This window comes from Coffea arabica, chromosome 10e, assembly GCF_036785885.1.
Source record: "Coffea arabica cultivar ET-39 chromosome 10e, Coffea Arabica ET-39 HiFi, whole genome shotgun sequence".
NCBI lineage: Eukaryota > Viridiplantae > Streptophyta > Magnoliopsida > Gentianales > Rubiaceae > Coffea > Coffea arabica.
In genome coordinates, this window is record NC_092328.1 from 13,753,079 (window position 1) to 13,767,735 (window position 14,657).

Consider the following 14,657-nt stretch of genomic DNA (forward strand, 5'->3'; position numbering starts at 1 on the left):
TTATGTGCTACGTGTTTATAAGTGATTCGCATGTCTACTCGCTTTTTATGGTCATGAATGAAAGTGATGGATGAATGGACGTCACCACACTAGTCCAATGCTAGTTGTGGCCCCCTTTCTCGTCACCACACTAGTTCAACGCTAGTTGTGGTTCATTGTCCCGTTTTCCACTAGTCCAACGCTAGTAGGAAATTCTTAGAAAAGGGCTAGTCCAACGCTAGACCCAATAGGCCGTCCCTTTTTGTTAGTGCATACTTGCATGCTCACTACATTTTCATGCATTTTTCTTAGTTTTTATCATTCGGCATGCTCCTCCACCCTTTCCCCTTCATTTTAGACTTTTGCATTTTCATGCTAGTTATAGGGTACATTTGCTTGAAGAGTCCCCTTTCGACAAGGGAAACGAGCGAGTGTGGCTCCACAAATAGCCTTAGCACGCTAGTTCCCCCTTCTAATCAAAGGGAAGATTAAAGTCACAAAGTTAGGACTCCCCGTTCCCGTCCTGATGCATTCCTCTAGTGTTCATGCATTTTATTCATTCGCTATCACATACACTTTTACTTTATATTCTATCCCTTTTTCCACATTCTCACTTCACACTACTTTTGGACGTTTTTCACTTAACCACTCACACTTTATACCATATCACTCGCACACATGCACTTTATATTATTTTCACATTATCATTCTTTACTCACCTTACCCTGTAAATACATTTGCACACCTCCACTTACATCCTATTATTTTTATCACTTTTCTCACTTCACACAAACTCACATTTTCACATGGCATGCATTCCACTCATTTTTACGTCATTTAGGATTATGTGTGACCTCTCCAAAGGATTATCATTGGGCTTCACAATTAATGTGATTGGCACCACTCAACCTTTGAAGAGAAATTTCCCCCATGTCCCCCTAGGTCTAGGTTCTTGCATTCATATAGTCATATCCAACACGCGATACATATCTTGGGTAGAAAAATTAGGAAAGGTGGGGCTAAATCACGCAACTAGCCTTGGCTAGGTCGAAGGGGTGCCTTGGATTTTATCCTTGCCTTCCCCTTCGTCAAATGTGACTCCCGAACCTTTTTTCGTTGGTTTACGTGGACTAGGAGTCGTTTAAAAGGGGTTTCTCTCTACCTTTCCTTTAGAAAAAATCACTTTTTTGGGTGACTTGGTACACCCTAACTCTATACCAAGTGGCGACTCCGTTTTTCATTCAAAAAAACCCTTTTTAAACTTCGTTTGGCCAAATCGTCGCATTTTTAAGTCCCATGGCCTTTTATTTTCATTTACACACGTTCACATATTCCACACTACTCACACACCACAACACACATTCAAAAAGTGGGGCGCGACACCTAACACATCCGATCTAATGTAAAACCAACAAAATACTAAATAATAAGATTACTTATTCAAGGATGACTCGACTTAGAATGAGTAGTCCGAGAATAAGCAATCTTCTCTCATCCAGTCCGTGAATCAAATACACCCTAATAGTTTTGGTAATCCTACTTATCTACTAAGTTCTATGGGCCTATGCCTGAATTACATGATGTAGTGTTAGAGTTTATATATTTGTATTGCTCTCTTTTGCAATTTAGCCCATATTGTTGTTCGTGTCCCACTTTAGTCCATCTTAGAGTTGTCAACCGGTTGGATTTGGGTTGGAATTGATGATTCCGAACGTGAATCCATTTGATTATAATTACTCCCTCCGTCCCAATAAGTTTGTCACTTTTGGGGAATTGTGTTTTTTATCAACAGTGGTCAAAGAGTGAAGAAATTGTGTTTGCTTTCCATTTCTAACCTTCACTAATTAGTGGGAAAATGTGTAAGTTTAAAACCGTTTGAATATTTGAAGCTACATGTGGGGCCAATGTATTATCTTTTGTGCCTAAATCTCCATACAAGTAAGCATGCTCTAGTACGCTTCTGACTCATCTAAATGTTAGTACCATCCACGTGCTATTTGAACATATTTCCTGAATGTATGTTGCAAAGAGAAAGTGGGACCTATAACATTATTTAAAGATTTCTTGTGCAAGTGCATGAGGGGTAAAAATTGGAATAAGTTACAAAATTATTAGCCAAATTTGGTAAGATGACATAATTTTGGGACAGACCAAAAAGGAAGTATGACAATTTTAATGGGACGGAGGGAGTATTCTAGATTCGAATCTGGATACCTAACTGCTCTCAATATATAGTTCTAGATCCTATTCTATCGGGATCCGAATCCAGATCGAATATATCTGAATTGTTAAATTGATATAATACAACAAAATTTGCAATAATTTTTAAATTCTAATTATATATATTATATATTACTAATAATATATATATATATTACTAATACAATATTAGCAATACAATGAGGACAATTTATATATTACTAATATATATCTGAATTGTTAAATTGATATAATACAACAAAATTTGCAATAATTTTTAAATTCTAATTATATATATATTATATTACTAATAATATATATATATATTACTAATACAATATTAGCAATACAATGAGGACAATTCTAAGTTCTAACAATTGCTTGTCCTCAAATTTTTAATGCTAAAAGTGGACGAGTAATTGTTAAAAGTGGTAAAAAAACCTAGCAAATCAATGAAAATATGTTAAAAGTGGACAAAAGGAGCCTATATGTACATATATAGGTCATTAATTAGCACCATCCTGTAACTTGTTAATTTTGCTAACAATATTAGTGATTGGAATTATACAAATTAATGATAATGCATTGAAAGCCGTAAAAAAGAAACCTGGGATTGCAATTGGAACAAAAATATGCATTATCATTAATTTTCACCATCATTTATTTGGTTGATTTTGCTAACATTGTCATTTATTGGACTTAAATGGGACAAATTTGAGAGTTTAAGTGTAAAGTATCTAAAATTGAGAGCTTAGAATACCGAATGTTCAAAAATGAAGTTTAGAAAATAGAGTGAAAGGTGATACAAGTTTAAAGATGCAAAGTGGAGTTAGTCGTATTTTTCTTTTATTTGATGACAATAATTGCATTCTAATCAGATAAGCCGCCAAATTAAATTAATATCCATAAATTCTGGCTCTTACATAAAGAATTGCTTTCTCTGTCGGTCTGTCTTATTTTTCTTCTTTGACCCATTCCCATTTCCAAATATATTTTGCATTTGCAAGTTGCAAGTTGCAACCACTCCAATTATTGGTGCTGTGCTAATATGTATTCTACTCTTTTGGTAGTGACTATTCACCACTTGACAAATGCTTATTTGTCTCTTTCCAACAAATTGACAAGATTTATGCGCTAATGTTTACTTAATTCCATTCTTCATACATTTGGGTTTGAATTCAACTAGTAAAAAGAAATAACAACAATAGTTAAGAAATAAAAAACTCAAATCGAGTGCAGGCCAGCAGATTTAAACGCTAATATTGCTTCTTTGATTCTTAAAAACTTGACAAAATTCAAGGAAGAAAGGGGTTGACTGGAATAATGAAATGTTGAGAAAGGAGTAAACACTTCTTGATCTAGTGAAGTTGTTCTATGACTGCGCAGAAACCTGAAGTTTGAGATGGCTTCTAGTTCCATTAATTCAGTCTTACATAACATCAAGCCTTTGTTAGATAATATAGATGACTTGGCAAATATAGATCCAGAGTTGGTGAAGAAAGAGAAGTATAATGAGGGGCTGAAAATTGTGAAGCTTGAATCAAAACTTGTGAGAACTTTTCTTCTTTGTGCAAGAAGATGGAGCCTCGATGGATGGAAGGATGCAAGGCTTGAAGCTTTCTTGTCTAGCCTTCAAGATGCTGTTCTCTATCATGCTCAGGCCTTTTGCGTTCTAACGGAGGATGGAATCTCCTTCAGCGATCATTTGGACCAAGCGATCCTTGATTTTAGAGCAAAATTCAGCTCTTTTGACATTGAAATCAGCACGATGTACTGCAGTTTGCGGGCTTTTGTAGTGCCATCCAATCTCTCTGCTTTGATAGATGAAGTACTAGTGGAATTCGTTGACTCGCTGTTAGAGAATCTGGTGGATGTTGTCAGCCCGATTGAAGCTTATGATCGAGGTTTGCATAAGATAAAGTTCGAAGCCCTCCAAGAGAAGTTAAAATTTTTGAAGGATTTTGTTCTCTTTGCAACATGGCAAGGTGTTGAGTCTAGTCTGTTGAAAGATCCCACCGCTGGCTTGCAAGCTGTGGCAGTCCAGGCAGCGGACCTCTCTTACAGTTGTTGGTTTGACAGACTATTTGATAAAAAAGAGTGTAATGAAATGCACTCTATGATTTCTGAACTGCTACAGGACATCAAGCATCTTCATTCCCAGTTTCACGAGAGTTGTATCCAGGGCTTAAGAAGTTCAAAATTATCAGGTTCATTGCAGACCTTAAATCTTGAGAAAGATATGTGTATAGTTGGGGATTTTGCTGATTCCCTCACAGGTATACTTTGGGAGGTTTTAAACCGCAACACCAGCTTTGTGGTTGCAAAGCAAGATCAGATGCAAATGCTCTATGATGGACTCAGATTCTTGAGAACCATTCTCAAAAGGCAGCAGGAGAAGTTCAGTGGGTTACACCAAAAAATGATGGATCTTGTAGGAGCTGCAGTCAATGAGGCTGGAATTTTGATTCTTTCACTTTCTGCAAATGAAACAGGAGGAGGCCTGCCCAAGGACGTGGATCTTGGATTTTCTGATTTGCTCCAGAAGATTAAGCTTATTAGATTGGTAACGTCAACTCTCAAATCTCCGGGGACCAACGGGCTTGGCTTAATAAAGTTTCTTCTAAAGAATCTGATGGAACTCGCGGAGCTTGATTTCCTTGCTCATTCAAAGGATAAAATCTGGACAGTCCAGAAAGATTTTGTATTCTTAGGATCTGTTTTTGAGAAGATTGCTGAGCAGCATAACAAGCATGAAAAGCTCAAAGCTTTCTGGAGTCATGTTATTGAGGTAGCAAACAAGGTAATGTTTGTCATTAACTCCTTTGATCTTTCTCCTCTGTCCTTTGATAGCATATTAGAAGAATTATTGCTTATCAAGACTGAGGCCCTTGAGATTGATGAGACCTATGGCTCTGAAGCCCAGAAAGTTGTCAAAACTTCTAATTATGTCTCATCACAAGGAATCATCCCAGTACTGAATAATGGTGCAGTAGGTTTCAAAGATGAGACAGAAAGAATAATTAATCAAGTTAGGCATGGATCAGAGAAGTTGGACATCGTATCCATTGTGGGCATGCCAGGACTTGGCAAGACTACTTTAGCCCAACGAGTGTACAGAGATCCTTCAATTATAAGAGACTTTCATATTCGGGCATGGTGCAATGTCTCTCAAGTATATTGCATGAAGGATTTGTTGCTTGAGCTTTTGCGTGGCATTAATCCAGATGTTTCTAAGAAATACTGTGACATGGATGAACAGGACTTGGCTCATAAGCTTCTTAATTCCCTGCAGAGATATAGGTACTTCATTGTCTTGGATGACATATGGGACATTGATGCATGCAATATCTTGAAAAGATCATTTCCAGATGATAAAAAGGGAAGCAGAGTTCTCATAACAAGCCGACAGTATGAGGTGGCTTCACAAGTTGAACCTGACCGCGAACCTCACCGTCTTCGCCAATTCACTGATGATGAGAGCTGGGATTTACTACAGAAGATGCTCTTTCCCACTGAACCTTATCCTCCTGAACTATGCACAATTGGGAAGCAAATAGCAGAAAATTGTGGTGGGCTGCCTCTCACAGTTGTGATTGTGGCTGGAATTCTTGCAACAATAGAACAAGATGGGTGGAAACAATTTGCAGAAAGGATGAGTGCAAGAAATGTTAGTCTCACAGAGCAGTCAATGAATATGTTAGAGTTGAGCTATAGGCATGTACCTGACTACTTAAAGCCATGCCTTCTTTATGCTGGAGCATTTCCACAGGGCCAAGAAATTCCAATTCAAAGGTTGTTGCGGTTATGGATTGCTGAAGGGTTTGTTAAGGAAGTTGAGCAGAAGAAAGTAGAGGAAGTGGCAGAGGACTACATGATGGATCTGATTGGCAGAAGCTTAATTATAGTTTCCAAACAAAGATCCTTTGGTGGCGTTAAAACTTGTCGAGTTCATGATTTGGTACGCGAGTTTTGTGCAACAAAAGCCAAAGAAGAGAATTTTTTTCAGTTGTTACATGGTTATGAGGGGCTTTTTACTTTTAGCGAGTCATTCAATACAAGAAGATTGTGCATATACTCTAAGCAAGAGCATTTTGAGAAGTCAAGGCTATTCTGTCCTCAGATACGTTGTCTAATGTTCTTTTCTCATGGTGATGGGTACCCAAGAAAGTACTCCGATAGCTTGTTCATCTTTCAAATCTGCAAACTTCTTAGAGTGTTAGATTTGGGACAGGTTTTCCTAGGTGAAAATTTTCCAACTGAAATAGAGGTGCTTGTTGAGTTAAGGTACTTGGCAATCCGTGGTATGATGCAATCCATCCCATCTTCAATAGCCAACCTCTCCAATTTGGAAACCTTTATTCTCGATGTCTATTTGGGTGATGTTATGTTGCCAGAGACAATCTGGAATATGACGAATTTGAGGCATCTATGCATCAGTGGTAGTTCCGGTGACATTAGCCTGGCCAAAGACGTGCATGAAAACTTCTCCATTCTGTATAACTTGAGCACTTTCTCCAATCTGTTGCTTTTCATTGATCCAAGCATGGAAAAGATATTGAGAAAGTTCCCAAACATTCGTAGGCTAAAATGCGAACTTTCTGAACCGGAAGATCCAGTTCCAGATTGCAGTAGGATTGTGAAAATGAATTTTCTAAGTCAGCTAGAATCACTTAGTCTATCTCTATATTTCACTGAACAACGAGCTATTCAGTTTCACTTTCCAGTTAACCTCAAAAAGTTGACTCTCTCGGACTTCTCCTGGAGTATGATTTCCGTGATTGAGGAACTATCCAATCTCGAGGTTCTCAAATTATTGGATGATAGAGCAGATCAGGGGGACATATGGGACGCAAGTGAAGAGGAAGAAATCCCAGAGGAAGAAGTCGGGGAGGATTTCCATGGGGAGGGAGCTGATGAGGAGATAAGATGGGACATCACAGAAGAAGTTGAATTCCCCAAACTCAGAATCTTAAAATTGTCTCGCTTGAATATCGTCAGGTGGACAGGATCAGGTGATCATTTTCCACGTCTTCAAAAATTAATATTGGAGCAGTGTTGGAAATTGAAAGAAATTCCTTCTTGTTTGGGGTCTAATTCACCTCTAGAAATGATTGAGATTCGCTGGTGTCCGCCTTCTGTTGTAAGCTTAGCAGAGGAGGTTAAGGAAGGACAGGAGGAAATGGGATACGAGGACCTGCAGATTCTCATCTCAGCCAAAGCAGAATAGCATAGTATCACATTTTCATTTTTCAAGTGTACCTCACATTACATGTTAACTGGAAAAATCATTCTATCAAGTCAATTCGTCCGAAATGCATTATAAAATCAGATCATCTTTTCATTGTAATCTACCTTTCTCAATCTTTTTCTGCAACAAAAGTGTAGGATTATTGCTGAATTGGAAAATCATTTAACACCTTGTACCAGGCCAAGCCTGTGTTACTGTGTGCCATGGTGGTTGCATCAGAAGGTGGAACAAAGAAGGAAAGAGGAAGTAGGAAGTAATGAAAGGAAGCGCAATAGATAAAATAATACTGTGAAGTAAAAGATGGGACACAGGAGAAGTTTCCCTGAGATGGTTTAGAAAACTGAAGAGTCCACTAACTTTGTCAAACAGTTACTGTGTTGTAAAAATCAGGATGTTAAACTATTGTGTTGATATTCCAGTGTAACTGCTCAAAATAGATGAACATCAAAGAACACCATGGAATCAAGGTATTAGTTGCCCCCCTGACTGTGATTAATACTTGGGAGTGAGGATCAAAAGGAAGTGCAAATTGTCCAAAATATGGGGATGAAAAATAAAATAATTAATTGAACCTTCTAAGTAGACAATTGTCAGGCTGAGATTCAAGAGAAGATACAGAATCTTGATGGCCTATCAAAGATTGAAAAGTAAAGAATTTACGACCACCAGAAGTTGTGTGGGGTTACAAACTAAATGCACTACAGCCACTCCATAGCTCATGTCTTATCTGCCCCAAAACCACTGCTTCAAATAAAAATTTATTCCCGGGACCAGGACCACAAAAAGATGTGTACAACTGATAATTCCATGCTTTCAAGTTTTGGCTTTTTTAAAATCATAGAATTAACTCTCAGCCAAATACCGTTCCTGTCACTGTTAGAAAATAACATTTATGCCTTCTGCCAAGTGCCAACACAAGTAATTAAAGATTTCCAATTTTTTCTTTCCCATAATTTGTTTAAGCAGAATTATTAAGCCAAGCATTGAAACTGATGCGTCGGTCTACTTCACCATCCACATGCTTCTGCATCAAATAAATACTCACACTATAGAAAAATAGTGGAAAATGGCCTATTTGCAACCAAACTATCTCAACATTTGGTCTCGGAGATGTCACACCGAAAATCAACATTACTTTAGTCTGCTGAAGATCAATAGGAGATGGAAAAATTCAGTTGAGAAGGCAAGAATCACAAAGTTGAAAAGGCCTTCTGGAGAAGAAAGAAGGGTCGTTTGGAAGGTACATTGTCGCTCTACTTCGAATTCATCATCAGTCAATGAAGTGGAGCTGGCTGCAGGGCAGCTGGAAGTTGAAGGAAACACATACTATTTATATAATAGAAGAGATGGATTTGGTTCTTTATTGAGTGAGCATGGATGGCATATAAGGAGGATGGTGGAGACAGATGAAGAGATGAGGAAAGTTGCCGGAGTTCAGGCTGAAGCTTTCCATGAGCCAGTGGTTTTGTTCAATGACTTTTTCTTTGAATTCTTCCAGGTTTTTACTCCACTAATTTTGGTTATCTGTTGTTTTATTCACCTTTTCAAGGAGGAAAATCACAGAAAACGAAGTACTGCATGACTCAAATCATTAGCCTAGGTGAATCTTTTGCTCTCCAATTTTAGCATTAATCATCTTGCTGTAAATTCTACAGAAGGAATGTTGCCATTTTCTATGTGTAATTCTACAGTTGAGATGATAGTAAATTCTCAGTCAATGACTAGAAAAAATTGCAATTGACTTGACGATACATTCATGCAATTCTGCTTCTGATAGATGTACAGCAGAAGCAGACTTCTCAGTTCCATTGTTCATGTTGGGGCCCCATTAGTTCCTCTGACTATTGTATAATCGATTAATGACAGGCCGAAGTGCTTTCAGGACTCTTGTACAGACTCAGAAACTCACCACCAGACAGGTAAAATGTGAGTAGTAATAAGATAAACATTATGGGTATGGCCAGGCTGGGCTAAGCTGGCATTTCTTCTATCACTAATGGATTTAAAGATGCATCTAACAAACTATTGGAATGTATGAGCATTCCCGGACTTGGTAAATTTGAGCTTCATATTAAGATTCAAGATTACATAGTCAGAGTTTCCCATATAAGTTATCTTACTTTTCATTGGTTTGGTTTCATTACCAGGTATGCCTGTCTAGTTGCCGAGCCTTCAAGGGATACCTCTGGCTCTAACATGGATGATCTCGTTGGCGTTGTTGATGTCACCGTTTCGAGGGATGATGAAGTCCTTCAGTACATCTCAGGAGCAGATGAATATCTTTATGTTTCTGGCATAGCCGTCTTAAACAATTTCAGGTTAATAACAGCAGAGCACCTTGATATCCAATCCAACAATCACTTGATATTTTGATAATTAGGAGAATATAATTAGAAATTTATGCATAATTTACAGGAGGAAAAAAGTTGCAACTGCTTTGCTGAAAGCCTGTGACAGGCTTTGCAACCTTTGGGGCTTTGAATATCTTGTCCTGCGGGCTTATGAAGATGACTGGGGCGCTAGAGAACTGTACTCAAATGCAGGTTATAGAGTTGTCTCAGGAGATCCTGCTTGGTTGACTACCTGGATTGGTCGAAGGCGGCGGGTTCTTATGATTAAAGAGTGTGATAATACTTAAAAAGCAGACTGAATGAAGCCCTTGAATGATCAAATACCATAACCATTGGGATCTGCTAGTCATTCACTAACTGATCGATCTGGTCTTGGCCATTAAAAGATTGAAATCAGAATCGATGAATTAGAGAAGTTTGCTGACCCTCAAGAAGAATTGTGAAGCAGGAAGAGTTCCACAGACAGCAAAAACACACAATCAGTTTTCTTGGCTGTTTTATTAGGTGCATAGAAAATTAGTTTAAACAGGCTATAGATTCGACAACCTGCATTTTAGTGACTTGAGCTGCTTCCAGCTAAAGGACTAACAGTTTGAGCACCATCCTGCAGTCAATATTTGATCTCCATTACAAGATTTCTTCGATTTCTTTGCCTGGTGGACGGGATCAGGCCCATCAATTTACATGTCTTGAGAAATTAGAATTGCAGCAGTATTCGAAATCAAAAGAAATCCCTTCTTGTTTAAGGTCTAATTCGACTCTTGAAATCATTTGACATTCGCTGGAGTCCTCTCTCAGCTGTAAGTTCGGTAGAGAAGACTATGGAAGAACAGGAGATTGTTACCTTTGGAAACTATAATAGCAGAATGTACTTTCTACTTTTCTATTTTCAATTGTCCTTTGCATTGATTACACGTAAACATGGTGAAATGGCTTTATCATTATCTACCTTTTCTCAATCATTTTATCATTATAAATTCATTATGAAATCAACCGTTAGCTCCTTTTTATAGCCTACCTTGTCTAGGTTACGGGGACTGGATCAGATCAGATGGGTACGCCATGCGTATCACATGAATTTATTGCAATCCTCGCACATTGATGAGATGTAAGATTTGATCCTTAATCTCCCACCCCACAATTAATGTGGTGGTCAACTCCTATAAGGAAGTTGGTTATAGCCTCCCTTGTCTCAATCTTTACATTTTGCCACTGCCCATGATTGATTGCCAACAAAAAGTAGCACGAGTTCTGACATGGGAAGCGACTGCAAAGCTTATATTAGGCCGAGCCTGTGGTAGTGTAGTCTCCGCCATTGGGTGTATAGGGTTGCTAATCAAAGCCAAAAGGAGTGGGGAAAAAGAAAAACTCGAGTGAATTGGAAGTTGAAACACAACAAAAGGAAGGGGCATTGGAGGAAATATACGACTATGAGGAGAATTATAGGAGTCGAGAGAGGCCGTTTAGGGAATGCTGCGAAAAATGAAGTTATAAGACGAGTCCTTAAACTATTTTCATTGTTTCAAATTAGCCGCTCATTTATTTCAAGTCTCAAATTGGCTCCTTAACAATAAAAAGTATTAACTTTTGATCGATCAGCCCATCTCTGCCATTAAAGCTGATGTATCTAAAGGCAAAATTGGATTGATCAAACAGTGAAAATCAACTGAAGAAACAAATTTTGACATTTTTTTATTGTTGAAGGTCAATTTGAGATTTGAAATAGATCAAGATCAATTTGCGACACTTGAAACATTTTAAGGACTCCATAATAGTTTAGCCCATAAAATACCATTCCAATCCCATTACAATTTGTGAAAAGAGATTAGGTGAGGCTGGCAGTGTATATAAGAAATTCAAAAGAACATTATTAGAAGCATAAAACAAGATGAAGAAACCAACAAATAAACACAATTACAAACCCCCATTTCCCTTCCTAACGTCTCAAATTCCACCCTTACACTGTTTTGGAAAAAAAAAATTGCAAACCGAAATTGCTAAATGGTATGCCGAACCAAGTATCGGCGATCTTTAGAAGATTGTTACAAAAGAAAATTTGTCATAGATCCTACAGCATACAAATGCTATTTATGCTATAGAAAAGGTAGGATTTCATCAAAGAAGATCCGACAAAATCCATGAAATTAGAATTAAGGATGAACAATCCATGTTGTTCTTGATAATAGCCCCCAAGATCGATTTGTAGGCTTGATGGAATCTTTCTATCGCTGTCTTTCACTCCAGCCAAACGGTGCCAAATGATGAGTCCTCAGATGATGTAAAAGGATTGTAGTAGCTGTCCAGCTTAATCTCTTGTACGGTATACCAATGGATAGTGAAACTATCTAATCAAAGACACCAACATTATCATATCCAAATATATATATATACATCTCTTGCAAGACCAGAAACTATGACGACTGACGAATCACTTTGAAATGAGAATGAGAACCTTATGTATTTTTTTTTTTGTGTCAAATACAAACTTAAAGGACTTCACAAAAATAGTTTTAGTTCAGACCACATAGAGAATGGATCAAATTAATTTGACGAATCCCAAGTTATGCCTGTTTTTTATTGCTTCAAAATGCTAGCTATTACTAAACAAAGGCATTTTGTAGAGCACAATATATACCTGTCCGGCTCCTGAATGTACTTGGGACGACCCAGATATAGGAGTGCAAACTTCCACAGGCATGCATATACTTGGGCGTCCAGCAGTGAAGTGGCCCAGGATTTTTATTAGCCAATTTAGTTGGTCGTGTGGTCGTGGACAACTGATATGACGGAGTCCAATGAATCAACAATAGAGCAAAGTTCCATGAATCTACTCCCCACAGGCAGAAGAATCTGAGTTGTTGATGGGTGATGATAGTGGGTTAGCTCTGATTCCATGTGAACGAACTTAAACTTCCATGTCAAAATGAATTGATAATGAGTGGAGTGATACAGGATTTTTATTATTTTTTGGGTCAATCATCAACTTTTACTCCTACTCCTACTTTAATTAATATAGTAGGGAAGAGTTCAATTTGGTCGAAGGGAACTAGAGAGAGAGGTTCCCACCTCTAAACAAAAATGGTGCACTACTGCAGACTTTCTGGATTTTATTATAGGTACAGAGGTTTGAACTCCTACCCTATACCCAAGCCCACAACTTATGTTTCAGTTAGTGGCTAATTCACCTAAGGGAGTTGGTTCAAGATCTTTATTAGTAGGTATGGTAGTAGGTCAAGTACTCTGAAAAAAATGGTAGCGGGTCAAGTACTCTCAAAAAACTATCTTACCAAATCCTAACTTGCATATATAAGTTTTTTACCAAATCATATCAGGTAACTCTTCGGATTTTAACTTCCATTACCAAATCTTCTCACTTTCAAGTTCAGATTATTCATCGAGTACACTCTACCCACTAATTTGAATAATTCAGAAAAGGTTATTAACGATTATCAAACTAAAATAAATTATTAACACATTATATTAAATTTTAAACTTTGGTAGAGTCATATAACCTACATGAGAGGAATTTAGTATTTTACTAAGGGTAAAATATTTGTGTTATATATATATATATATAGGATAAAAAATTTCAGCGGCCATTAAAGTATTGCTCATTTCCACTTTTGACCATCGAACAATATTTCGTCACAAATTAGCCACTAAACTAACTAATCAATGCAACCATGGCCATTTCATCAATTATTGCTCTAAATCTACAAAATAATTAGAACACGTGTCAAAATGCAAGGGTATATTTGTCCACCACGATTATTTTTTGTCAAATCATGGTTCTGATCATTTAATAGATTAAGAATAATAATCGATGAAATGGACACAGGTATGCTGATTAGTTAGTTTAGTGGCTAGATTGTGACGAAAACTTTTTTGATGGTCAAAAATCAATATGAGCAATAGCTTAATGGCCATTGAGTATACATATGTATATATATACACATACACACACACACACCTATATCTATGTCTATGTATATATATATACATATATATACACACACACATATACATATACATACACATACACATACACATATATATTATGTATACATATAATATATATATCTATGTGTGTGTCTATACACCTATGTGTATGTGTGTGTATATATATAGACACACACACACACATATAGATATTTTAATCTCTATATATATATATATATTATATATTACAACATATATAATATTAATATATATACGACATAAGGTTGATTTTTCTTTGACGTCTATCAATATTTAGGAAACTACACTAGTCTTCTAGAATATTTATTCAATTAGAAAAGATTTAGCCCAACATGCTTCCATACCTTTTCTTATCTTTGACCAAATAATTTCCGGCTTGACGAACTCACCACCGATGGAGTTCCATGCCGATCTCAACAGGAACGTAGCGACTAAAGAGTCAAGCAGCGTCTCCGCTCGCCTTCGGAAATTATCAGCACAACCTTAGTTCGTTTCCCACACTAGGCGTATTAAGAAATAAGTAAGGAATTATGAAAAGGCCTTTCTTCTCTTATTGATATAAACAAGAAGAAGTACAAGAGGTTATCCTAATATTGATAGACTATTACAAACTATTTAGAACATGAATATTTATGCATGTTAACTTGATATATAAAGGATTGGAATTGAAATAATGAATTTCAAAAATTTCAAAGCACTGTCTGATAGACTTGTAGCAGGAACAATCATTAATGGAGTATTTTTCCCGCCACTATAAGTTCTAAAACCCTGCTTGGGTGCACATTCAAGAGTTTTATTATAACGCGGAGTCCAATTGCTCTTCTATAATGAACTTTTTTTTTCAGAAAATCCTTTATATTCTTTTCGAGCCTTTGGCACAGAAATTTCATATTGATCAGCTT

The 14,657-nt window shown here is 37.1% G+C and overlaps 2 protein-coding genes across 2 annotated transcripts; both read left to right on the top strand.

Moving 5' to 3' along the window:
• Positions 1-3,580: 3,580 nt before the first annotated feature.
• Positions 3,581-7,405, top strand: LOC113712906 (putative late blight resistance protein homolog R1A-3). The gene has a single exon (XM_072067009.1). The coding sequence runs from the start codon at positions 3,581-3,583 to the stop codon at positions 7,403-7,405; it is 3,825 nt and encodes a 1,274-aa protein (XP_071923110.1).
• A 936-nt stretch (positions 7,406-8,341) lies between these two features.
• On the top strand, positions 8,342-10,721 carry LOC113711046 (GCN5-related N-acetyltransferase 10, chloroplastic). Its single transcript, XM_027234186.2, has 4 exons — positions 8,342-8,924; positions 9,293-9,345; positions 9,574-9,744; positions 9,842-10,721. Exons 1-4 carry the CDS (start codon positions 8,493-8,495, stop codon positions 10,062-10,064), a joined length of 879 nt encoding a protein of 292 aa, XP_027089987.1. The 5' UTR covers positions 8,342-8,492; the 3' UTR covers positions 10,065-10,721.
• The last annotated feature ends 3,936 nt before the right edge of the window (positions 10,722-14,657 follow it).

What these genes read in the sequence shown, in the direction of transcription:
- LOC113711046 (XM_027234186.2), top strand. Translation starts at nt 8,493, where the DNA reads ATGGCCTATTTGCAACCAAACTATCTCAACATTTGGTCTCGGAGATGT. An exon ending in AGAAACTCACCACCAGACAG is followed by an intron (nt 9,346 to 9,573) that starts GTAAAATGTGAG and finishes TTTCATTACCAG; the next exon opens with GTATGCCTGTCTAGTTGCCG. An exon ending in GCCGTCTTAAACAATTTCAG is followed by an intron (nt 9,745 to 9,841) that starts GTTAATAACAGC and finishes CATAATTTACAG; the next exon opens with GAGGAAAAAAGTTGCAACTG.
- LOC113712906 (XM_072067009.1), top strand. Translation starts at nt 3,581, where the DNA reads ATGGCTTCTAGTTCCATTAATTCAGTCTTACATAACATCAAGCCTTTG.